The following is a 25,245-nucleotide window of genomic DNA, read 5'->3' as shown; positions in this document are numbered from 1 at the left end:
AAACTGATTTTTGATTTTTTTTGTTATTAAAAAAAATGGGGTTTCATTATGATTTACAAAATTCTGTTACAAAATAATAAATGAAGGAAATCATTAATTAGTTAATGTATGCAGTATTGTTGCATTTCGGTTGCATTGATTTTTTTACCCCCCTTTTCAGTGATTAATACAAGTGAAAAGTAAATAGTTCTCTTTATAAATTAATTACTATGATTATAATGTGATAGAGCACTTAAAACTCTATAGTCTCTAAACCTAGCCATTCAGGTTACTTAAACTGTATAATATTTATTGCTCTCCTTTGAGACTTTTTTTTTTTAAGTCTCTTTTCTCTCTATACATGTATCTCTTCACAAAGAACACCATGTTCATGAGCCTTATAAAAAACGTGAAGCATGCATTTTTATGCAAGACCAAAGCTAACAATACAGCATTAAAACTACATTTCATCTGTGAATTTCTTTTTACAAATTGTATGTAAAAAAATAAATAATTGTCGGATTTTAATGAAATATGGAATGATTTGCCAAGTATTTTAAAAACACTAAAATAAAAAATTTCGTGACTATTTGTCCACTGAGAGTCAAGTAGTTACAGGTGGATGGATGGACGTGGTGAAGACAATAAGCATATATATATATGTTAGGCATGCCTAAAAAGGATGTTTTGATGGTATTCCTTAGAATTTGCAAGTTCCTTCACAAGTCCTCCAATGCCAAATGCAGATGCTCACATGGCATGTGACTAACATCACAGCTATTGGCATTTCATTTCTTGAATGTCAATATGGAATGATTGGCACCTCAGTTCTCATCTTGAAGCAGATACACGCATACTGAAAGGACAGAATTCATGGGATACCTGGTTCCTGGGCAATGCAATGTTGTCCCCCCCCCCTCTCACTAGTGAATGAATCCACTGCTTGGCAGGTATAAGTACACTGCATTCAGGAAGACGGTAATGCAATGTCAGTATGGATAAATGTTGTGAGTTAACTGACTTTGAAAGACAGATGATAGTAGGTGCCTGACACATGGGTACTTTATTGCGGAAGTGGTACAGAAATTGCACTATTCCCATTCAACAGTATCAAAAGTGTATCGGAATACGCCATTTCTGGAATAACATCTCATCATGGACAGTGCTGTGGGCGGATAACGGTGGTGGATGAACGTGGCCATCGACATCTGTCTTGCATTCCTTCAGCCAACTGGAGAGCTACAGTGGCAAAAATTATTGCTGAGTTCAACGAGGGAGGTGCCAGAAATATCTCCACCAAGACCATCAGGCAATCATTAGCCACAATATGTTATGGGAGCCGTTGACCCACCAGAGTTCCATTGCTAACACCATGATACAGGACTCTATGCCTCAACCAGGCAAAAGAATGTCGGCATTTGACTTTGGATGATTGGAGATGGGTCTCCCGGTCCGATTAGTCCCATTTCCAGTTATTTTGAGCAGACGGGAGGGTGTGTATCTAGTGGAAACAGCACAAAGCTATGCACCCATCATGTCAACAAGGAACTGTTCAGGCAGGTGAACGGTCGACAATGGTCTGGGGCATGTTCAACTGGCACATGTTGGGACTTTTGGTACGTCTAGACGCATCTCTGAATGTTGTAGATTGTGTCCATCCTTGCAGACCATTGCATCCCTTCATGATCATTGTGCACCCACAGGGCAATAGACTTTTCCAGCAGGAAAATGCGCCTCTCCTGACTAGAACGTGGTTCAAAAAGAATTCCACAGATTTTACCACCAGGGAATGGCCTCCCTGTAGAGCATTTTTGGGATGCTGGGGAAAAATCCATTTGAGCTTTTGATCCTCCACCCAGGAATGCGATGGAATTATGGACAGCAAGCATGGATGGAAATACCTGTGCCACACTTTTTTGAACTAGTGGACTCAATGGCTTGCCATGTGACTGCCCTTATCTGGGTGAAAGGTAGTCTTACCCATTACTAGGTAGGTATCCTATGATTTCTGTCCACTCAGTGTGTGTGTGTGTGTGTGTGTATATATATATACACACATACACAGTCGATTCCGGTTATTTAGGACACATCGGGACTAGTGCATTTTGGCCAGATTAAGCGGCTGCCCCAATTATCCAAAGTTTCACCTAAATAATTAACAATACAATGTACCCCCCCTTACAATTGGTTCACTGTACAATCAAATCACGTTACGACGAACTCACCATAGTAAAGTACTGTTCACTATACAATAAGCACCAGTCATTGTGATCACGTTTGTGAATTGAATTTTAATTCTATTAAACAGAGAGTATAATTAGCGAAAATAGGAGGAATATTATCCATAGGCTATAAAAGTAAAGATATATTAAGCACAAATTTACCTTTATTAATGATACGTGATAATCGGAATAATTATTACTTACTGTAATAGGTACATACTGACATTTGTGGGTGGAGGTTAAAATTTAAAACAGTAAAAAGATAAGCAATCAATAACAAAAAACATGGCACACACAAATTGCAAGTAATACGATACGCGCAAGTGAGTAACGAGTTACGAAGCTTTAAAAATAGGAATGAAGAGAAGATTCTGAAAATTAATTTTTTTTATATGATTGACAATTCCATGGAAGTGTAAACACATCTTACCATAATAACCCACAGAATTCCAGCTGTCAGTATTATCGCAAATTCAATAAGATCGAGGTTACTATCCATTTATGATAGATTGCACTAACAGAAAAGCCCAGTAAACAGGTGACTGCTAAATTGTTTTTGTTTTATGGTTGTGACCTCCAGAAATCCGACCGAACTATGTGGTACAGTCGAAGACAATCGCAGGGTAATCTCCAGTGCTGCGGTCTCCTGCCCCGATTAAATGGCATGCTGTCCCAATTAAGTGAAGTAAACCCTGGCTATTTTCTTGATTGGGTTCTGGTTTTTAAGATTTGTCCCAAATGGTGGTAGATGACTTTCATCAACCGGTGAAATACCACCACTTTGCTTATTGGAGGCTTGAAGTGGTGAAATCCATGTTTAGTCTCTAGAGCAAAGTTTCTGGCATCCCCCTCCCCCCATACTTCTCCTTCAACCCATGCACGGTACTAAGTACTATAGGTTTTGATACCTTTCGTGTTTGGGGTTTTCATAAAAAAAAAAATAATAAATAAACGGCTGCCCTGATTAACCGGTGGCCCAAATAACCGGAATCCACTGTGTGTGTGTGTGTGTGTGTGTGTGTGTGTGTGTGTATATATATATATATATATATATAATTTTTTTTTTTTTTTTTTTTTTAATTACAAGACTTTATTATGAGCCTGTTGGAAGTTTGTTCCAACAGGCTCATAATGGAACAAACTTCTATCTGGTGTTGTGAAAGTGAGTAGTTCAGATAAATTTCATAAAGGATTAAATGCATTGTTAAAGGGTATGTACAGATGACTTTTTTTGCATAATTTTCCAGTGCTAATACTGACACTATAGTTTTGCAGAAATCTGTTAAAAATAATTTGCCCTTTCAGTATTATTTTTATAATTCCCTGCATTTATTTTATTTGAGTGTGCACATGAGTATAACAATTTATCTAAATTATGGATCTATTTCTATCCTAAATAATGATTTAGGATAGATACCTAGAAGTCCCAGGTTGTCTATTTCTATCATGTCTCCTGGGGTAACCTAATAGACCAGAATGTTAAAATAGATAAATAGCCATAGAAAGTTAAAGTATATGAAAGAAGTCTGTAAAGCTCCTACTTGAGTTTTTTGTTATATATATAACTTCCCATCCACACATTGCTAGTGTGGATGGGAAGTTATATATAACTTCCCATCCACACTAGCAATGGCTTTGGAAATTATAGTCATGTTTTTAAGGAAAATAGTAGTATATGTTTAAAAATGTTATAATCTTAATAATTTGTAGGTATTTAAGGTATTTCTTAGCAAGGAATAGCTGATAATGCAGGCTAACATTAATGAAAAAAATTCTTACAGATTAAATTTTAAATTAAATATATATATATATGGGGGGGATAGAAGATAACAAAAAAATGTATAATAAGAGACATAATTACAAAATAAGGATGTTTCTACACAACTTACAAAACCGGCCTCTCCTTGTCAACGGCCAGGATTGCAAGCAAAATAGCAATGTCTTCATTTCTGCTGCAAACTACAAGCCAAAGGGTAAAAAGCATAACTATAAATAAAAATGAGAATAAAATTGTTACCAAAATAAAATTTTTATAAAAATAAAATATTAAATGTTTTTTTTTTTTTTTTTTTTTTAAATGGCTTGTGAACTTTATAGTTGACACTACAAAGCCAAGAAATTAAAAACTGTAATTGACAACAGACATTTCTAGAAACATAACTTCTTAGTCTAATTCAAGTAAAGATAAAGAGATTTGAAAACAAAGTAAAAAGCAAGTAGCCTGAAAAGAGAACAAGAGAGAGACTTGTGATAGGCAAAGTTGCAAACAACAGCTTTCAGAAAAAGTGAAATATAGATACAAAACTAGTGGCACCTGGAAATAAATTTTAAACCAGAATCTAGAAATTTCTGAGAGTTTAAAAAAAAAAAAAAAACTACACTAGACCACTTCTCCATTTTCCTGTCCTTGTTTTCACTGTCTTGTTATTCTATTCAATATTTATATATATTATTCATCTCATATGTATTAATACTTTTTACAGCAGCTACCACAATCAAAAAATCATCTAGAATTGCTAACTCTACAGAAACATCATCATCAGTTACAACTCCTATCTTAAAACACAATGAATTTCCAGAAAGGAAAAAGAAAACAAATAGAAAATTATCACTACTTGCCACATCTAGAAACCATAAAGCATTCAAATCAAGCAAAGAGTTCATACAGAATCATCAAGAATCTTCTTCACAAGATAACTGTAAGTACATGTTGCATTAGTCCATGAAGTAAATAAGCATTTTTGAAATGGGTTTATTTTATTTTTGGTTTTAAACTGTAAATGCTATATAAAGATGAATTGTTAACCTTAATTTTAAAATTAAACTGTTTATTGATTTAGGGAAATATAGATATTTCAGTTATACTTGGGTGGCAGTATCTCTGAATGCTCATATTGTATCAGAAGAAAAGTTTTGAAAGTTTATCTAATTCACTCCATATTTATGTAATTAAGTAATAAATTGTAGCCAGTTAATACAGAATCATGTACTGACATAAGTAATCACTCTATATTTTAATAACTTAAACACTGCCTTTTCTGATTCCACATTGAGCATAAAAAAATTTGAACAGAAAGGCAACAAAACTTAAGAAGTCCATAATAGAACACTGAGTGCACTGAATAGTTGTGTACTTGATGACTGCATAAACCAAAAAATAAACATCTAAAAGGAATAATTCCTCTCAGGTGAATTTGCACAAACTGATAAATAAATTGTAAAAAATTTATGCATTTATACCAGCTTATTTTCATAAAAATTGATACAAGCATAGTCTCGAGATTAATAGAATATCCTCAATGCTGTACTAGCTCGGGTGGTAGATGACTTTCATCAACCGGTGAAATACCACCACTTTGCTTATTGGAGGCTTGAAGTGGTGAAACCCATGTTTAGTCTCCAGAGCAAAGTTTCCGGCATCCCCCTTCCCCCCATACTTCTCCTTCAACCCATGCACGGTACTAAGTACTATAGGTTTTGATACCTTTCGTGTTTGGGGGTTTCATAAAAAAAAAAAAAAAAAGAAGCAGCTCAGTCTAGTTCACAATAAGCCATTTGTTAAATATTATTACAAAATAATCTGGAGAACACAAAATTATAGGTATGAATTTTTGTTTTTTTGTTCTCCATTTATCCATGCAATGGACATTTTGTCTACATCGCAGTGGCCTTTTTACAATTCTGTGTGAGACACAGGGATGAGGAATTCCCTGAACTGTCCAAATCTTTCAAAGAGACATTCTTATTTTTAGTTTTGAATATAAACCATGTTTTATGCTTGTGTAGAGAACATATTTAACTCTGTCCACTTCAGCAAAAGCTATCAAAAATAGTTGGTCATTTTTATGGTGTTACTGATTGATTGAACAAGTAATTCCTAAGTAGTATGTTTAAGTGTTTTTTTTTGTCTAGAAGAGAGAAAAAAATGAATCATGTTTGAAAATTAGTAAATATCATTAAATATGTTCTATTTTAATTATACAATATATTTTGTAATGCATTAATCCTCTGCATATACAGTGGCAGACAAAAAAACTGCATCACCTTAAAAAAAGTAACATTTGTAGCGAAACGTATAAGATGTCGTTTGATTACAGTCATTTTGTTTGTTGCAAAGCAAAGGTATTGCATCAGACAGTAATTGCAAGGTATTGCTTCCAACACCATGTTTCTATGAACATGGTGTTGGAAGGGTATACACACTCATTAGTATCCTGTTTTGTGGAGGTGTAAGCATGGCTCTATATGTTCAGTTGACACCAAGAAAAAAAGTGTAGCTGTTGTTCTATCCCAGAAAGAGCTTTCTATGCATGCTATTGCTGATAAAATAGGCTGCTACCAGTCAACAGTATCCCGGATGCTGAAATTAAAGCGTGAAACGAGTAATGTGAAGATAAGACCTAGATCAGGCCTTAAGAGAGTGACTACGCCTTCCCAAGATTGATATTTGAAACGGCTGCACCTTCGTAATCGCCATGCTAGTGCTCCTGATCTAAAACTGGACTTTGAGATGACCTCTGATGTTGAAAGAAGTGCACAAACTATCCAGACTGCTTTTGGAATGTGGTTTGCATGCCTATCAGCCCAAGAAGAAGCCTTTGTTGACTCAACAAATGAGAAAGCGACTTGCTTAGGCTAAAACGCATGTTTCATGGACAAAGAGCAATGGGACACCGTCATCTTTTCTGACGAATCGAAATTCAAACTGCATGGCTCAGATGGGAAGCAATGTGTCAGAAGACGAAAATCTGAGGCATACCATCCTGTAACATAACACCAACTGTAAAGTTCCCTGCTGGTCAGATGGTCTGGGGATGCACAAGCAAAAGGGTGGGGCAAATTAAGTTTATTAATGGAATGGTGAATGCAGAAACCTACACTGCTATCTTGGAGGAGTGCCTGAAACCCTTTATTAGGGATCACCACAGACGTCCAAAACTGCATTTTTCAACAGGGCTGAGCACCTTGCCGCACAGCAAAATTAAGTTTTATGCTATTTAGATTTAATGAAGAGTTTGTCTTGTCTCACAAGGCTTAAAACATATGTACACCAATGTTTTCCCTCGTTTTTCTCCCTTAATGTGCAGTCATACTTCAGAAATGCTGGCATTACAGTGTTGGGCTGGCCTGGCAACAGTCTAGATTTGAACCCTATTGATAATTGCTGGTACATAATGTCATCTAAAATTGCTCAGAACTGCCAACAAGTAAGATTCAGCTGCAGGAGAGCATTGTAAGGGTGTGGTACTGTGAAATTGGGCAACCGTATTTCCAGAAGTTGATTAACTCTATGCCAGATTGTTTTAAGGCTTTAATTGCAGCTAGAGGAGGAAAAACAAAAAAATTGAGGACTTATTTTGCTGATTTACAGTACATAATACTATTACGTTAATTTGAGATTTCAGTTGGTACACGTATTTGCCATTTGCAAATCATGCAAATGGCAATCCTGCAGATGATTGCCATTTTCATGATTTCTCATATTTCCATTAATTATGCATTTTACCCTTTGGGAAGATATTTATGGCAATTAGGTATATCAGCTGGAGTCTTTTTATCGGATTTCATTCACAGAGATATATATCCCATCTAACAAATGCATTTCAAACATTTCTGCAACCCACAATGCAGTGCAGTGCAAAACATTATTTGCAAAATTCACAAGTGATGCAGTTTTTTTGTCTGCCACTGTATTATTTATTCATAGTAAATAGTGATATTAACACATTCTGCCATCTAAATGTGAGAGAACTTATTTAATATGTTCATAATTTTTGGAATGTTTAAAAAAAAAAAAAAAAAAAACACATTCTGACATCCCAGCATTCTGAAAATTCATATCATAATGGTTGAAAATTAAAAGTTGGAATTCTTTTGTGTTTGCTTTAAGCAAAGAATTAGAGCAAATCTTAATTTTATAGCAAGTTTATCCATGTACATACACTAGCAAAATCAAAAAAAAAAAAAAAAAAAAAAAACAAATAAAACCACATGCCATAGCCAAACATTACTGCAAAGCATTAAATCAGTGCACCAATACAAATAATAGTTAATTTTATGTGCCTTCATGTTTATGGCACATGATGGCTTTACTGCATAAGTGTACAAAATTTTGAAATAATGAGTGGTGTACAGAATCGATTAGAGCACTACACACTTTCACCTAACTGGGAGCTACTAATTTAAAATTATGTGCCTGTTTGGGGTTAACGAAAACTGCTCAATCTTTGAATATTACTTGCATTTCATATTTGATGCCATTTTTATTATGCTGTTCTACAGAGTGATTGGGCATACTAATTTTTGTCAGAATATTTTGACATGTTTCATCATATAATTAGTAATATTCATGCAAGTATCAAAATGGAAAGGGGTATGGTTTTGTTTTGTATAAAGTTAGAAAAGTAATTCAGATCTTAATTTGACAGTGAACTGATGAAATCTGTCTGGCCTTACCACAAAGTTCAAGAAGACAGCAGAAAATAACATTGTGGAACATGAGTGTTTCATTAGTCCAGAAACAGAATGCCAGTCTTTGATTTTTATACCAAAGTTTAAGTTTTGGTGATTGTGGAATTTTTCATCAAAGTGATAATAACATGATCATCTGCCTTACTCTCCAGATCTGACCTTGCACAATCTCTCTCTCTCTCTCTTAAGTCAAAAATCTCAATAAAGCAGATTACTGCATAAAAGAGTGTTTTGAGTATCTTTGAAAATGTTTTGAGTATTTTCAAGTTCCAGAAACTTTAGCATTAGCATATGATGCAAGATTATATATATATATATATACAGCATCAGCCAAAAAAAAAAAAAAGAAAAAAAGACACTTCCCATTCACTTATCCATTTGCTCCAAAAGTTTGTCTAGTACTTCCTTGAATTTATTTAAGTTGTCAACTTCCACGACAGATGCAAGGTTGTTCTAGCAATCAATCACTCACTGGCTAAAGGCAAATTTCTGCACATCTATTCTGCAACTGTCAGTGTTTGAAAACCATCCATCATTAATTTAAACACACATCCACTAATTTATGCAACAATTAAAATAAATTTCCATTGTTTAGTTTATTCAAACCTTTCTAAGCCTTAAATACAATGATCAAGTCCCCATGCAAACATATGGTTTCTAGTCTTTGTGTAACCCACAGATTGAAGTCTCTCTACAAGAATACTTCTTTATACTGATTCTGTACTTCTTTCAGCAGATCCATACCTTTCCAAATTGGTGATATTTGAACCTGTATCATCACTATCATTAGCCATTTTCAATCTGCTTCAGGATGAAGGCCTCTCCAGCAACTTTCCAGTTCCTTCTGTTTTGTGCAAAGACCATTCATTTACTACCTATGAATTTCATCTGTCCATCTCCGTTGTTGTCTTCCAGGTTTTCTTTTAGCTCCTCTTGGGTACCATTCTGTTATTTTCTTAGTCCATCTGTCATAATGTCTTTGAGCTATGTGTCCTGCCTAAGATCATTTCAGTTCTTTTAGTTTTGATAAGAATGTCCTTTATTTGGGTTTGTTGCCTAACCCATATGTTTCTCTTCTTATCTAACAGCCTGATTCCTAATATAATTTGTTCGATTCTTCACTGTGTAGTTTTCAGCTTCTCTTCCATTCTTGGGGTGGGTGAGTGCCCAAGTTTCACTTCCGTAAGTAATGGTGGGGAGTATACATTGGTTCATTATTTAGTATGTGGCTATATTTCCTGAATGCTATCCATCCAAAATTTATTCTTTTCTTGACTTCCAGCCATTTATCATTATTACAGCTGATGACTTGTCCCAGATAAGTATATGAATCCACTTTTCAATTACTGCTCCTTTAATGATTATATTCTTTTCTGTGGCATCTTTTCATATATTCTTTTCTGTGTTCATCATTACTTTTGTTTTAGCCATATTCATCTGTAGTCTAAAATCCTTACTAACTCTGCATAAATGATTAAGATTTTCCAAATCATGAATGGTTTAGGTACTCTCCATTCACAGATTCCTGTAACCAGTCCAATCTTCTGAAAGCTTCTTCAAGAGCAGCAGTAAACAGCTTCGGAGATATTGTATCTCCCTGTCAAACTCCTTTCTCAATTTTAAATTTGCTACTTCCTTGTCTAGTCTAATAAAGGAAGTAGTGTTCTCATATATTTTCTTCAAAATCATAATATATGGGGTATCTATTCCTTGTCTTTCCAGTGCCCGAAACATTGCCTTATGCTGTATGGAGTTAAATGCCTTTGCATAATCCACAAATGCCAGGCATAATGGTGTTTTATATTCATTTGCTTTCTCCATTAATTGCGATATTACGTGAAGGTGATCCATAGTTGAGAATCCTGTCCTAAAGCCAGCTTGCTCTTTCAATTGATTCTCGTCAAGTATGCTAGTAATGACCCTTGTGAACAACTTGTAGATATGGGACGACAAGCTAATTGGTCCAATTTTTGATTTATCTCCTTTCTTATGCAGCAAAATTATGATTGCATTATTCCACTCCTTAGGTGTCACGCCTTTCCTAATGTATTTTGTGAAGCGCCTTGCCAGTTTCTGTGTCATGTCTCTTCCTCCCAATTTTAACAACTCTACAGTAACTTCATCTTCACCTTCTTCAGTGCATGTTCTACCTCACCAGGAAGGATAATGGGTATGTCGTATGTGTTGCTAATTTGTGATCCATCTTCCCCACTGCTTGCTTCGTTTCCTTGCTCCTTATATAATTCTTTATAGAATTATATAAGAATTAATAATTAATTCTTCTAGTTGAATTATGCCTTCTCTGTTATTTATAAGTATACCATCACTATTCTTCAGTTTCAGTATCATTTTTCTTTCTATATTACTGCTGATTTAAGTCCTTTGTTTTACCTTAATGCTTGTTCTACTTTTCTTCAGTTAAATCTTCTTATATCCTCTCTGAGTCTCTTTCTAATGGCTTTGCACAACTCAGAATACTCAATTTTTTCCTTGTCAGTGTTTATCTTGGTCTTTGGTTCATCGTGACAAGTGTTTCTCGACTAATTTTTTCTTCTTTGGATTTATTTTTACTTATGTTTCTTGGGCTTTATCACTTTCAGAAAATTGTATTCCTCATTGATATCTTAATCCTGAAAGGTCTTCAGAAGCTCAAACTTGTTCTTAAGTTCCAGGACACTGCGTTTTCTCCTCTTCTGTTATCTCAAAAACTTTTTGTATTGTTTATTCGAGTTAGTTTTATCCTTTTTCTTTTCCTAATGATAAGATACACACTTATATTAAGTGTGTATCTTATCATTCTCTGATCACTTCCAACATTTACCTTGTTCAGAAGAGTAACATCGTTCACAATATATCTTCTGTTAGTGAGGATGAAGTCTATTTCATTAGCTGTTAATCCATTTGTGCTCTTCTGTGTCCACTTTCTGTTCATCCTTTTCTTGAACCTGTAAGGTATCACTTAACCAATGTTGACAATAACTTTTGTCCATAATAGTAGCTATGCATCACATCAAACTGTACAATTACTGAAATCTTTTTCAAAAACAAACACTCTCATAAGACATTTAGGATTAAATCATAAAATAATAATACATTAATAATAAAACTACTACTATTACCCAAATATAGACTAAGATCATTTAAACTTAAAAAGCACGTTTGTATTTTAAATAATGAAATTCATTCATGTGCCAAACAAAAGTAAGCTTATTATAAATTAGTCTCATTAATTTACAGTCAGATCTTATATCTTCTAAAGCCTTAATGTTTCTTTAGGTCCATATCTTAACACTGAATTTAAGAACTACATCCTTTTTTCATTATTATTATTTTTAAATGTTGTTTCTATTGATGGATACTTGTTCACGGTAATTCTAAACACAATTTTATCAATCCATGACATTAGTACTCGAATATCATGGATGAGTTGTTATGAAGGTTAGGAACCTTGTTAACACTGGATTTCAGTTACCAGTGGTGGTGATAAGCCAGATCTTTTGACAGTAAAAAGCTGATGATGAAATATAAAAAAAAAATTTTTTTTTTTTTTTAAAGTTAATTAATAAAGGGTTTATTTGATGAACTGTGCATATATGTATTTTATTATTTTTTTTTTTATTACAGATGAGAACTTTTGGCAGTCAGGGAAGGACGCGAGTACACACAATTCTAATCATTCTGTGTTGCATCTTATTGCACCTTCTGATCAGCTACCACCAAATTTATCACATTCAAATATATTTGGGTATCCCTGCTTCCAGTGGCCAGGCATTGAAATGGTTATTGAAGCTTATCAACGATATCTTGATGGTAAGATTTTGTTTTTATTATAGCACAGATTGTGGTAAAATTTATATAATGCAAATCTTTGAAATTTGAAATTTAGCGTTTTCCAATTTTTGGAGGGCCAAATTTTTAAAAATTGGTACCTGCATCTGTTCCATGGATGTTTTATAGGAGGCTAACACCATTACATCACTAACACCACTTAAGTTTCACATAAAGGTTACATTTTTTAAAAAAATGTAGGGTAAAACTTTAGTATCCGATACCCCTGGCCAACGACCGGTTTTTGCTCTTGAATACCTCTCGAAATTGCATAAAAACCTAACCTTTTTTCACTAAATAAAAGTAGATTAAAAACATGACTTTTCTTATAAGTGTTTTTTTTTTCTCCCTTCTAATTACAACTATTTTTCTCAATTCGCATCCTTCCTGCAAAGTTTCTGTTCATCACATAGCATAACACGAATGGTAGTGGATACTAAATTTCAGCTAAATGTAGTATCAAACATGTTGTAATAAATTATTAAGAATATTCTAGCATCCCACTTTTCTTCTAACTCATGTACTGATGATCTTGGTAAACCACCTCCTGCCATTCCCAGTACACTCCATTCAGTGCCTCCCAGAAGAATTTTGAACAATCTTAATGCTAAGAAAGCTCCAGGTCCTGATGGTATTTCTCCACTTGTTCTCAAACCTGTGCTCCTGAACTTCTCCTGTTCTGTTGCTTTTTTATTTTTTTTTATTTTCTTATTCCAAAGGTGTTTTTCCTTCTGCTTCCAGCCAGTTTATAAAAAGGGTGACAAATCCCTTCCATTGCACTTACTTCTACTCTTTCTAAAGTAATGGAGAAATCAATTAACTGTCAGTATGGATTCTGTCAGTGTTGATATTTTGGCTTAAGTTACCCATCTATGGACAAATTCAATGGAAAAGTTTGGTGAAACTCAAGCAGTTGCACTTGACACTTCAAAGGCTATTGATTGTGTGTTGGCATAAAGATGAAGTTCCATCTTATCGTTTGCCAACTGTTTTTTTTTTTTGTTATTGGGTATCCAGTTTTCTCTCTGATAACTCACTATGGGTAATGGCAGGTGGCTCTATCTTCTAACTTCTCCACTAATGTGGTGTTCAGTTCTTTCTCCCATTCTTTTCTTCCATTGACCAGAAATCCTATCCATAGAAGGCCACTTCCGTAGCCAGGTGGGAAGGAGCAGCAGTGCATAGCATACGCTTCTTGATTAGACCGGGGTTCGAGCCTGTCACCACCAAATACGGAGGATGCAGAAAGGTCAGGGAATGACCATCGCACATCCTGGAGCAATATGGCCTTAGTTGCTAATGCCCCAAAAAAAAAAAAAAAAAAAACCTATCCATAGTTTTGCTGATGACAGCACATTTCATTCTACCTTCTGGTTTGAGAAACCTTGCCATGCAGAAACAGCTTCAACTTCTCAAATATTCACTACTGATTCCTTAAATGCTGATCTCCAGGTAATTCTCCAGTGGGACAAAGATAACTTAGTTGACTCTAAAACTCGGTCCTGTCTTATATCTCGCAAAAAGGATTCTTTTGCTCCTATTTCTAGACAAGATCACATAACTCTATAATTTCTATTGGTATACGCAAATTAGTTTTTTTTTTTTAGATGCTTCCTCTGCATCTAAAAAACTGGGTTTTCTCTTTCACTCTTGGCATTACTTTTCTTCCGTACAGCTGTTCACTCTGTACAAATTGCAAATCCACCCTACTATGGAATATTGTTCCCCATCTGGGGCATTGCCCCAAAACTTTTCTCTCTCTCAGGCATCTAGGTTAATTAATGACTTATCTCTAACAAAGTCTCTCTACCCTGTCTCATAGACCTTCTGCTGCATGCCTTTTCTATAGTTACTTCTATGGGCACTGTTCTTTTGAATTGGCTTCTATAATTCCCCATTCTCTGTTCCAAAACAGTCAACATCCTTTTACTGTCCAACTGCAAACTCACAGAACCAACTTTTATTCTTCATTTATTCATTCAACTTCCGTTTTCTGGCACAACCTCCCCTTCATACTTATTTCCTGAAAATTACAATCTACAGAAATTCAAGTCTAATGTCAACAAGTATCTTCTTTCATCATTTCAACTAGCCAGGTGGGTCAAGTGCCTGCCTGGCAACCCAAAGGTCGCGGGTTCGATTCCTGCCTCAGGCTTGGATCAAAGTACTGCAAAAACCTTGGGAGGTGCATTATGGCCACAGAAGCCTATGCGCCAACAACTACCAAAAAAAAAAAAAAATCATCATTTCAACCTTCAACCCATGCACAGTACTAAGTACTATAGGTTCTGATACCTCTCATGCTTGGGGTTATCTCACACACACACACAGAGGGTGTCCTGATGTTTCCGATTTTGATATTTTTTTTTATTCAGAATTACTTCAAAGCTACACTCATAAAACACATACCAGCCAAAAGATCAATACGTTTTATGAAGGTATATAAAGTCATTGGTAAAAAAAGTTCAATGTGGGCACCATAAGTAGCTAGAACAATATCCTAGCGATATTCAATCTCCTGCCACATGCTGTGCTTCATTTCGTGATAAATTTTTCCAGAGGCCTCTATGATCCATGCCTTCAGCTCCTGCAGTGTCATTGGTAGTGGAGGAATGTACACATTGTCCTTCACATAACTCTACAAAGAGTAAAAAAATGTGGAGGTCCTACAGTCTCGGAACTTTATTAGACAGTTGGTCAGACAACTTGAGTAGTCGAGACCCGCTGATTTTCATAAATAACCTAATAATGCTAATAACCCCACAAAAATAAATCCACTGGCGTCAGATCAGGTTTCACGAAATGCTAACACATAGAATGCTTTCTCCTGCCCAGTAACCACTCTGGCGAATGTAGCGCTGCATAGCAGGTAGAATGCAAAACTGGCAGTCAAGTGCCATTTTAATAAAACATATATATAAACACAAATCTTCTTCTTCTTTGTCTTTTCCCGCATTATATGGGGTCGGCATTCAATGTTCCCAATTCACACTTTACATCCTCTTCTCCTCTAGTTGGATTAACTTCTTAACCGGAACACATCTATTGGTTTTGGCATAGTTTTTACGACCGGATGCCCTTCCTGATGTCAACCCTCACCATTTATCCGGTCTTGGGATTTAAGCTGCCGATCTACTAAACCTGCCGCAGCCATATAAATGGAGTAGCTCTTATTCAGTGATGAAGCTTCCTCGTGATGTCACAATTTAATAATTTTACGCAATTTATGCCAAATTCATAGTCACTACTGAACAAGCAGGTGGCACTGCTGTAGTTCTTTTATCTCCTGGAAAGATCCAAATGGCTGACTCGGTAGAATTACTGTGACCTGATTATAGTTCCTCTTGAGGAACTATAATCAGTTCCTGCGAGAGGTTCCACCGGCTTGGAACCTCTCGCAGCTAAAGTTCCCACGTGTCAAAAAGAGCATCACGAGAGTATAGACCAACTTTAAATACAACACGCGCTCACTTCTCTTCCATTTGCCAACTGATGATGGTTCATTTAACAAAAGTCTCTCGCAACGACTATTGGCACCACCGGTCTTCTCTTTTCTTTCATTCGCGTCCTTCAACCTTTTTATGACAACCAAGGATTGGAGATCTGCACTTCTACTTCCTTGCGCTCATTTTAAAATTTGTTTAAAAATATTTTTACCCCATTCTCTGCCTTAGTTCTTTTTAATGCTTCTTCCAAACTAAATTCAGCCACCATTTTCCAATAAATTTATTGCAGATTTATACAAGGTGAGTACCATTTTTTATTCATTTGCCATTCAATTTTTTTAGTGATTATAGTTCCTTAAAAATTTAATGACCTTGCAATTTCCTATGTTTTTAATATATACAAACACAAATAAGAATAAAAATTCTTTTTTGCTACCTTACCAACTATTTTTCATCCTACTACTGTTCCTCTTGGCCATGACTCAGAATGAAGTGTAATGCCATTCTGGTTTGTTGTATGCATTGGTAATGTCATTTACCTACTTCATTATCGTTTATAAAATTTTCCATCTTGGCCCCTTCTCTCACATCCTAAATCAGAATTTCTCAGCTTATGATCCTGACCTAATGCAATGTGGGTACAAAAATGCACACTGTGAGATGAAGTGCCTTTATGTTTCCGCAAAAAGATTTTTGTATCTACAGTAAGTCCACGATATACGTAAGAGATATGTTCCAAAACTTCTTATGTAAGTCAAGTTAATTACATAATGACTACTAAAATATTGCTACTCTATTCCCTGATATGCCAAAATTACAAAAACCACATATCCTCAGAAGGATGAAGAAAAATAGTTATACATTTTTCAATTAATTAGTTATATATTTTTAATTAGTTAATTATAATGCACACTGTGAGATGAAGTGCCTTTATGTTTGTTGTTACTGATTGCTTTTTTTTTTTTTTTTTTTTTACTGTTTTAAATTTTAGAATCCTAAAAAAAAAAAAATTACGAAGTTACGTAACTTGGGGACCTACTGTATTATATTTTAACAGAAGTTGCGTTGGCTGTTGTAAGAAATTTGATTGGTATGAATCCTAATGCTCAAGGTTCTTCCCCCCCTTTTAATAATGGTAGAGAGTTTGTCAGTTTGAACACATTTCTACAGAATCTGCTAGGAAAAATGCTGTTCTGCCAAAAACTGAACTTATATTTAAATATGCATGATTTGTTTTTCAGATCAAAAGCTTGAACAAGAAGTGCTCTTAGATCAGTGTCATTGCCTCAGACAGCACCACAAAGAACTAAAGTCAGAAGCTGATTGTTTAAATCAACGGATGGCAGTAAGGATATTTTATTTATGAAATTCTCTATAACACAAAAAATATTTTTGTGTTACATAAAACATTTTTCCTTATTTCTTTCACCTTATATTTGTTTATAAACCTATGGGTTGATTAATCTCATTTTTTTGACATGGATGTACATTGGATATAACATATCAGTTAGAATGCAATGCACATTCATGGATATAACATGAATGTGCATTGCATTCTAACTGAACAATGAATATTATATAGAAAATAGTCCTAAATCCTAGTTAGTTATGATTAAAGTAAAAAAAATACCTAGTAAGAAGTCTGTTGTAAACAAATGTTAATTAAAATTCAATATTCATTTATAAAAGCATGAGCTGGATTACATCCACCTCATGCTTTTATAAAACAACATGATTTTCACATTCGACAATATCTACCTTTCTCCTTGATTTTGAATCAATGCAATGAAAGTTTTATGAATTCTGTATATTCTATGGTTGGTTTGCTGGATGAAAAATCTGAGTTCAGGGAACAAAAACCATATACCCTCACTTGAAAAGAAGCCTTTAGAAGTTCCTTCTATTCAGATGGAACTTGGCCAGCCCTTTTCTACACAGTGTGAAAGGAAAAATCAAAATTTAGACTGGAAATTGATGCAACAAAAACTTGTAGTTTATTGGATAATGAGTTGGATGCCTAATTGTGAGGAACAGTGTCAAAAATATTATTCTTGGGAATATTAATCATTAGGCTTGCCATCTTATTCCAGAGATATGTTTATCTCTGGAATAAGCCAGCATTTCAAACATAGGTAGGTATTTTTCACCAACAATATTACCATCTAGAAAGTGAAGGCCAATGATGAATGTTAACTTGTGCCAGTATACAGGGAATTTCTTTGCATTAGTGGACTTTTCTTTTTTCATAAATAATTCCTGAAATAAATTGCACTTTAGTCTGAGAACAGTGCAAAACAGTTAATGGAAAAATAAAGTTAAATTCAGCAAAAATCTGAGTTGCTTCTTGTTAATTATTCTAGTTTACCTTTTACCACTGCTCTAAAATGTTTGACCTTCCTTCTTTCATAACTCATTGGACAATAATATAAGCATACTTAGTTCTGGTGACATGTGAATGATCTCTTGGTGACTGATTTCTTTAAATTGCCACGAATCTGGTCTACCACTTCATTTTCAATCCTGCAGCACTGAATCCATCTGACATTTTTCTTTCAAGAAATTGAAGATTTAGTATTAGTGAGGCCAAATGTTATATGCAAGGAAGCACACTTTTTTTCTGCATCAGCCAAAAATAAAGTAATAATAATAATAAAACTTAAAATGAAACAGAATATTCATAGTATTCCAAATCCCACAAGGTAATCAATCATTCAATTCTGTTTTAAACTTAGCCAGACTCAGTGAAGTGATGAGCAATGATAACAATTTATTCCAATGTTCAACAATCTACTGCCCATAAGCAAACTTCATGAGATTCTGTCTGCTGTTATTCACTGAAATTTTATATTTGTATCCCCTGGTTCGTGTCTCACCCATGAGGGAGATCAGCCCTTATTCATTTTACTCAATCCCTTTCAGTGCCTTATATGCACTCAATTAGAGCTCCCCTTAAATGTCTGGTTGTCAAACTTTGCAATCCACACCTTCTAAGCTTGTTCTTCATATAGGCATTGCTTTGTACTCATTACCCTCTCCAGACCTGAATACACTATTCCTAATGCATTCTAACCATTACCTTGTAAAGAGGGATAATAATATCCTTTTCCCTACTAGCAAAGACCCTATAAACCATACAACATCATGTGCCTTCCTAGTCACCTGGTTACAATGCATTGAAACTTTGCCATGTTGACACTCCTTTCCAGCTCCTGATATTTGTATCTTGTCCATGACAGGTTCAAATGTTTTCAGCAGGAACGAACCTCCTGACTTCATAAAAGTTATAAAATTATATAAATGATAACATTTCTGTGATCACAGTAAATGGTATACATTGTATTATCTTGTTATTTACTATTTATATTTCTTTTCTTAGGGGTTGTTACGGCTTAAACAGAAACTGAATGAGAAGCACTGCCAGTACCAACAAGCCAATGACAATCTCCAAAAATATCTGCAATCATTTAGGTAACAACTGATATATCATTTATGTAACTTTAGTTGCAATATGTAAAGATAAAAAATACAAAAAAGGACCAACTTGAGAAGACTTGCAGCACAAGGATGAACCAGAACGAAATGGACACAAAAGCGCAATGTTTAAGCATTTATTGTATAAAAGTGAGAATATGTACAGTATGCCAGCGTGCCATATTATGAAGACATATGAATGACTCTGGACCAATTCCTCCTTTGCTGGAGGGAAATGCTTTGTGGGAGCATGCAAATACATTTTAAAAAGTTGTTCCCATATTTTAACTAGTCTGACACAGATAAGTTTATAATGCCAGTGGTGTTTGCACACTATTCTGTGAATGCACGAAAGAATAGACTATTTCTTTGAAGTTGCAACTGATCCTTATGAGCATGCAGTTGCACTTTACATGCTGTGAAATATTTGTAATCATGTTTTGCACGTGATTGATGTGATTGTTCAGTTTCTATTTATATTATATTGTAGTTGAATTATAATAAAGTTAACTTAGAAGTGCTGTTTTTTTTTTTATGCATCTAATTTTTTTTTTACTGAGTTTATTCTGTAAATATTAACAGCTTGGAACTCCAGTTAGTACAGAATTTTTCCTTAATTATCAATAATAAATATTTTCCCAAAATTAAATCAAAACAGCGATTTAATCATGTACACGATACTACTAATCAGCGAGTCACTTTGCTCCTTTCAATAGTGGTGTTGAAAATTGGTACTACGGAAAATGTGGCAAAAAAATTAACAGGATAAGGTGAGTTACTCTGATATGAACAGAAGTTTTTTTTAAGTAGAAAAAACAAAAATGTCAAAATGAAGAGGAAAAAAAAAAAGTCTGGATAGTCTCAAACTAGTGGAATCTGTTCAACAAACTGTAAAGAGTTATTAAATTTGAATGTGAGGTCACTCAGAATTGAATAATTTAGCCAGTTTCATGATTTAAACACAACATTCGAACAAGGTTGAACAACGAAAGTGAGAATGAGGAGAAAATACTTTTTTTGACCAACCTTTTATCCCCCTTAAAATAGTTCCTAAATTTCACGTGTCCCTTCCCATCTTTCAGAACAAGTGCAAATAAACAGATTTGACATACGAAGGAGTTTTAATTATGCATGGGTAATGCGCACACATCATTTCTACTACCAAGGTAGTTTTTAATTATATCTCATATTGCAAATACCTTCACAATGAGTTGCCATGGTATTGCACTACCTCAAATAAGTAACACTTCACCTATGGAGATGACTAACATTACTTCTTGGCAGATACCACCACCCAGGCGGCACCGTTTCGAAGCTTATTGGCTTCTCATCGCAACTCATGATGGTATTCACAATGAGATATAATTAAAAAGATTCATTAAAACTTCCTTGATAGTAGAAATTGCATTACCCAAGTTTAATTAAATTCCTTCATACTCTTAGGCATTTAGCCAAGAAAAACTTAGATTTGATGAATTTAGCTATGCATATGTTTCAATGCATTTAATCTCAATTTATCTCAAAAACTGACGAAATATCTTTGTACCTGAAGTTGTGGAAAGGTTTGTTCATATCTCATTTAAAAAAGTGCTTCATAAAAACATGTGCCCCCCCCCCCCACACACACACTTTGGAAACCTCTGGACTATAGGAATTTCTTAACTCTTTCAGTATATAAAATATATGTACATATTTATTTTGAACACCTTTTGAAACATGGTTCTTGGCCTACAGTTACTGAAATCCTCCAGTATGTGCTGCCTCTTATTCTGTTTCCGGTTAATAGAAGACAGAATAGATATGTTATGTTACAAAACAGCTTTGAAAACTTGAGGTGAGTGCTGTCCACCTTAATTGGTAAAATGTATGAAATATCACTCCATAACACCTTCTGCCACCAGTCTAGACTGTGTGAATAGTGAGAATGACATTAAAAATGCTGTTTCACATTGGTGACTTTGATATTGGGGAACCTTAAGACTATACAGCTTCCTACACATGCAGTACTAATGGCAATCATGTTTCTGTGACCTCTTGGGGCTGCACCATGTTTCCCATAGATGACATTTGTGAGACAACTACTTTTACAGTTTGCTGAACACATTTTAGAGTTTGAAATTGCTCATAATAAACTCATAGAATGTGTTTCGGATGTTGGTTGGATCCAACCAACATCACAAACTGAAAATTTTGAAGTTCCAATCCATGACCCATACTAGCTTCTAACATAGTGTTACTGCACAGATTTGTGAGATTTATATTGGTGTGTCTGAGTCAATATGCACAGATGGACAATTTCTGGCATGCATAATATTCAGGGAAGGATGTCCAAACACTTTTTGGTCATATAGTGTATGTAATATGAGATATTTTCAAAACCCAGTAGAGAACACAGACATGTCATCTCAATGCATAATTGAGCATTACAGCGCTGGTTCATACTATATAATTGTATTTCATTAGAAGTATTAACAAAAGCACTGCCAGATTAGGATCTGAATACAAATTTTGTTACTCTTCTTATCTGAATCTCAAGAAGAAGAGAAGAATAGTCCAGATAACAATGCCAAATTTTTAAGACCAGACCAGAGCTTCACCACAAGGAGTTTTAATCTCTCAGTAAACATGCAAAGATTAACATACCAAAATAATGTTATACAATAGGAGAAAATTATAGCTGAAGTGACTTACCTCATGACTCACATTGAACTTCTCATTTAATAGCATAAAGTAAACGTATGATGTAAGTGAATCTAATACTAAAAGTTTAAATAAAACAAACTTAAAGCTTACAGAGTGCAAAAGTCAGAGTTAAGATTTACTGCACATTTTAAAAGTATTTTTATTTAAAACATACATACTAGCCATGTGAAGCACACCACAAAGATAAATCTTTTATGACATGCCCGTTTTGAAATTAGACTGTGCCACTCCACTGTCATCTTCCAGGCAATGGTTTTAACTAGTAGTTCCCATCAACTAGTCCATGGACCACAAAATGAAGTAAGAAAAAGATATATATATATATATATATATATATATACACACACACACACACACACACACACACACCATTACATTTCAAAATAGCAGATGACTATCACATTATTTTGTTTATTTAATTAACAGGTAATCTTTTATATAACCATTGAATATCAATGGTTATATACAAGATATCTTGTATATATGGTTATATATCAGTGAAGTTTTTGGAGATTGATATCCCATGATATATACCAGTGTTTCCTAAACTGAGTTCCATGAAAAATCATAGTTAAAAAAATAAAATAAATTTGCATATTTGTAGCATGCACCACTTTTGTATCATAATTTTTAACATTATTATTTTTTCAGTTATTAATATACTGCCATAGACTAATAATTTTGTAGATATCGGAGAGGTAACGATATCTATGAAGAAGTAATGTAGTGATCTAATATGCCATTTGTATGCAACTTAGCCTGGAGTATAGGGGTTGAAGGAGAGGGGGAAGCGAACCGATATATAACTAAACTCATTTCCTTGTACAAATTTTTTTTTTTGATAATTATCACTATTTCAAAATATCATTATTAAAATAAATGACAATGAATTTGTAGTTGAAAAAAGAAACTTTAAAACGAGAAGCAAGTACTTCTAGTATTGCAATTATGGTCGATGAAAACGAACACAATATTATCACACTTCAAAGTGAGGATGAACAATCGCAGTCTTTTGTTCCCCAAAAATAAGTGAAAAAAAAAAAAAAAAAAAGGAACCAACTAAAAAAAAAAGACTAAAACCAAAGTATGGTGACAGTTATTTGAATTTCGGCTTTATGTGTGTTGGAAATAAAGATGTTCCTGATGCACAATGTGTTGTATGTAATAAAATATTAGCAAACAGTTTTGCTAAACTTGTTTCTTAAGTGTTCCATAAATATATTGTCAGATAGCGTTCTGTGACTAAAAAAGCTTAGGAAACGCTGGCATATCCCATTGGATATCAATCTCCTAAAACTTTACTGGTATTTTAACACCATACAAATCCAGAGTATGGAACCACCAGTTCAAACCATTATATTAGTGGATTCTGGTTAATCGGGGGCGGCCGTTTATTTGGAGTAAATCTTAAAAAACAGAACCCAATCAAGAAAATAGCCACGGTTTACTTTGCTTAATTGGGATAACGGGACAGGAGACTGCAGCACAAGAGATTACCCTAAGATTGTCTCCGACAGTACCACGTGGTTCGCTCGGATTTCTGGAGGTCACAACCATAAAACAAAAACAATTAGCAGTCACCTGTTTATCGGGCTTTTCTGTTAGTGCAATCTATCATAAACGGATAGTAAACTTGATAGTAAGATTGAATTTGTGACAATACCGACAGCTGGAATTCTGTGGGTTATTATGGTGAAATGTGTTTACACTTCCATGGAATCTTCAATCGTATAAAAAAATTAATTTTCAGAATCTCTTCATATTTTGAAAGCTTAACTTGTTACTCCGTTCTCACTTGCATGTATCGTGTTACTTGCAATTTGTGTGTGTGATGTTCTTTGTTATTGATTGCTTATCTTTTTACTGTTTTAAATTTTAACCCCCACCCACAAATGTCAGTGAACAGAAATGTCAACTAGTTAGTATGCACATATTACAGTATGTATTAATTATTCCGATCATCACGTATCATTTAATTTTAATTGGTTAAGTAATAAAGGGTAAATTTGTGCTTAATATATCTTTACTTTTATAGCCTGTGGATAATATTCCTCCTATTTTCACTAATTAGAATCGCTTTTTAATAAATTAAAATTCAATTCGCAAACGTGATCACAATGACCGGCGCTTACTACACATCGTATAGTGAACGGTACTTTACTATGGTGAGTCCATCGTAACGTGATTTGATTGTACAGTGAACCAATTGTAAAATGGGGGTCAATTGTATTTTTAACTATTATTGGGGCAGCTGCTTAATCAGGCCAAATGGCACTAGTCCCGACATGTCCTAAATAACCGGAATAGACTGTATATATGCTGAAGATCAAGAGATTTATATCAGTGTTATCTGATAATGTATGTAGTTGTAAGTGGATAGCAACAGACAGATTTAAAAATCTTGTTTATATTCTGGCATGACCACTAGGTTGGAGGAGTTTAATATTTTGGCAATTAATATAATTGTTAAATGTATTTAGCAGTAATGTGAGATTGAACCATGGTCCACTCAAAGTGCATGTGCTTCTGCACCTTCATGCCTGACCACTCAGCAATGTTAGGCAGCGAGGATTGCTAAAGAATAGCATATGAACTATATGCTTTAATTTCAATCTTCCATATAGGCCTATAATCAAAACCTTTCTCATAATTCAATTTATTGGTTTTTCTTGCAATTAGTCCTATGCAGCAGCATCCTGCTTCCTCCCCCTCTACCTTAGCTATAACAAATTAATAAATATTTATAGGCTGCACCTATGCCAACATCAAGACATCTCTCCCATCTACTTTTATATACAGTCCTGGTCCTAAAGATGTGCTTTTGGAGTTTAGCTGCTAATTATGTTTATATGCATAATACTTACTGAGTTATGTTTCCAAAAATGGCACTTGATGCATTTAAACAGTGCACCAATAATAGTTAAAAATGGTAGGTGTTCAAACAGTGCACCAATAATAGTCAAGGTGGTGGGTGTTCAAACCACTGACTAAGTCATAATAGCATTTGTCTGAGTTTCAGACAAATGTTGTTACAAATGCTCTACAGGTCAATTAAGAGCCAATTCCTCATAACAAATAATGGAGGGGGGAAGAATTGAGAGCAAGGTCCAAGCCAATGCAAAGGT

At 34.5% G+C, this 25,245-nt stretch overlaps 1 protein-coding gene across 1 annotated transcript in view; it reads left to right on the top strand.

Annotated features, from left to right (window-relative positions):
- Positions 1-19,799, top strand: part of LOC150082762 (uncharacterized) — a 60,636-nt gene extending 40,837 nt beyond the window's left edge. Inside the window, exons 9-12 of the mRNA XM_090378273.1 lie at positions 4,685-4,900; positions 12,297-12,482; positions 17,188-17,291; positions 19,323-19,799. Coding sequence (XP_090234399.1) covers positions 4,685-4,900; positions 12,297-12,482; positions 17,188-17,291; positions 19,323-19,418 — 602 coding nt within the window. The 3' untranslated portion in view covers positions 19,419-19,799. The remainder of the gene's footprint in view (positions 1-4,684; positions 4,901-12,296; positions 12,483-17,187; positions 17,292-19,322) is intronic.
- The last annotated feature ends 5,446 nt before the right edge of the window (positions 19,800-25,245 follow it).

This window comes from Mastigoproctus giganteus, chromosome 7, assembly GCF_048544385.1.
Source record: "Mastigoproctus giganteus isolate SK-2022 chromosome 7, ASM4854438v1, whole genome shotgun sequence".
Classification (NCBI taxonomy): Eukaryota; Metazoa; Arthropoda; class Arachnida; order Uropygi; family Thelyphonidae; genus Mastigoproctus; species Mastigoproctus giganteus.
This window is presented reverse-complemented; position numbering and strand designations above follow the sequence as displayed.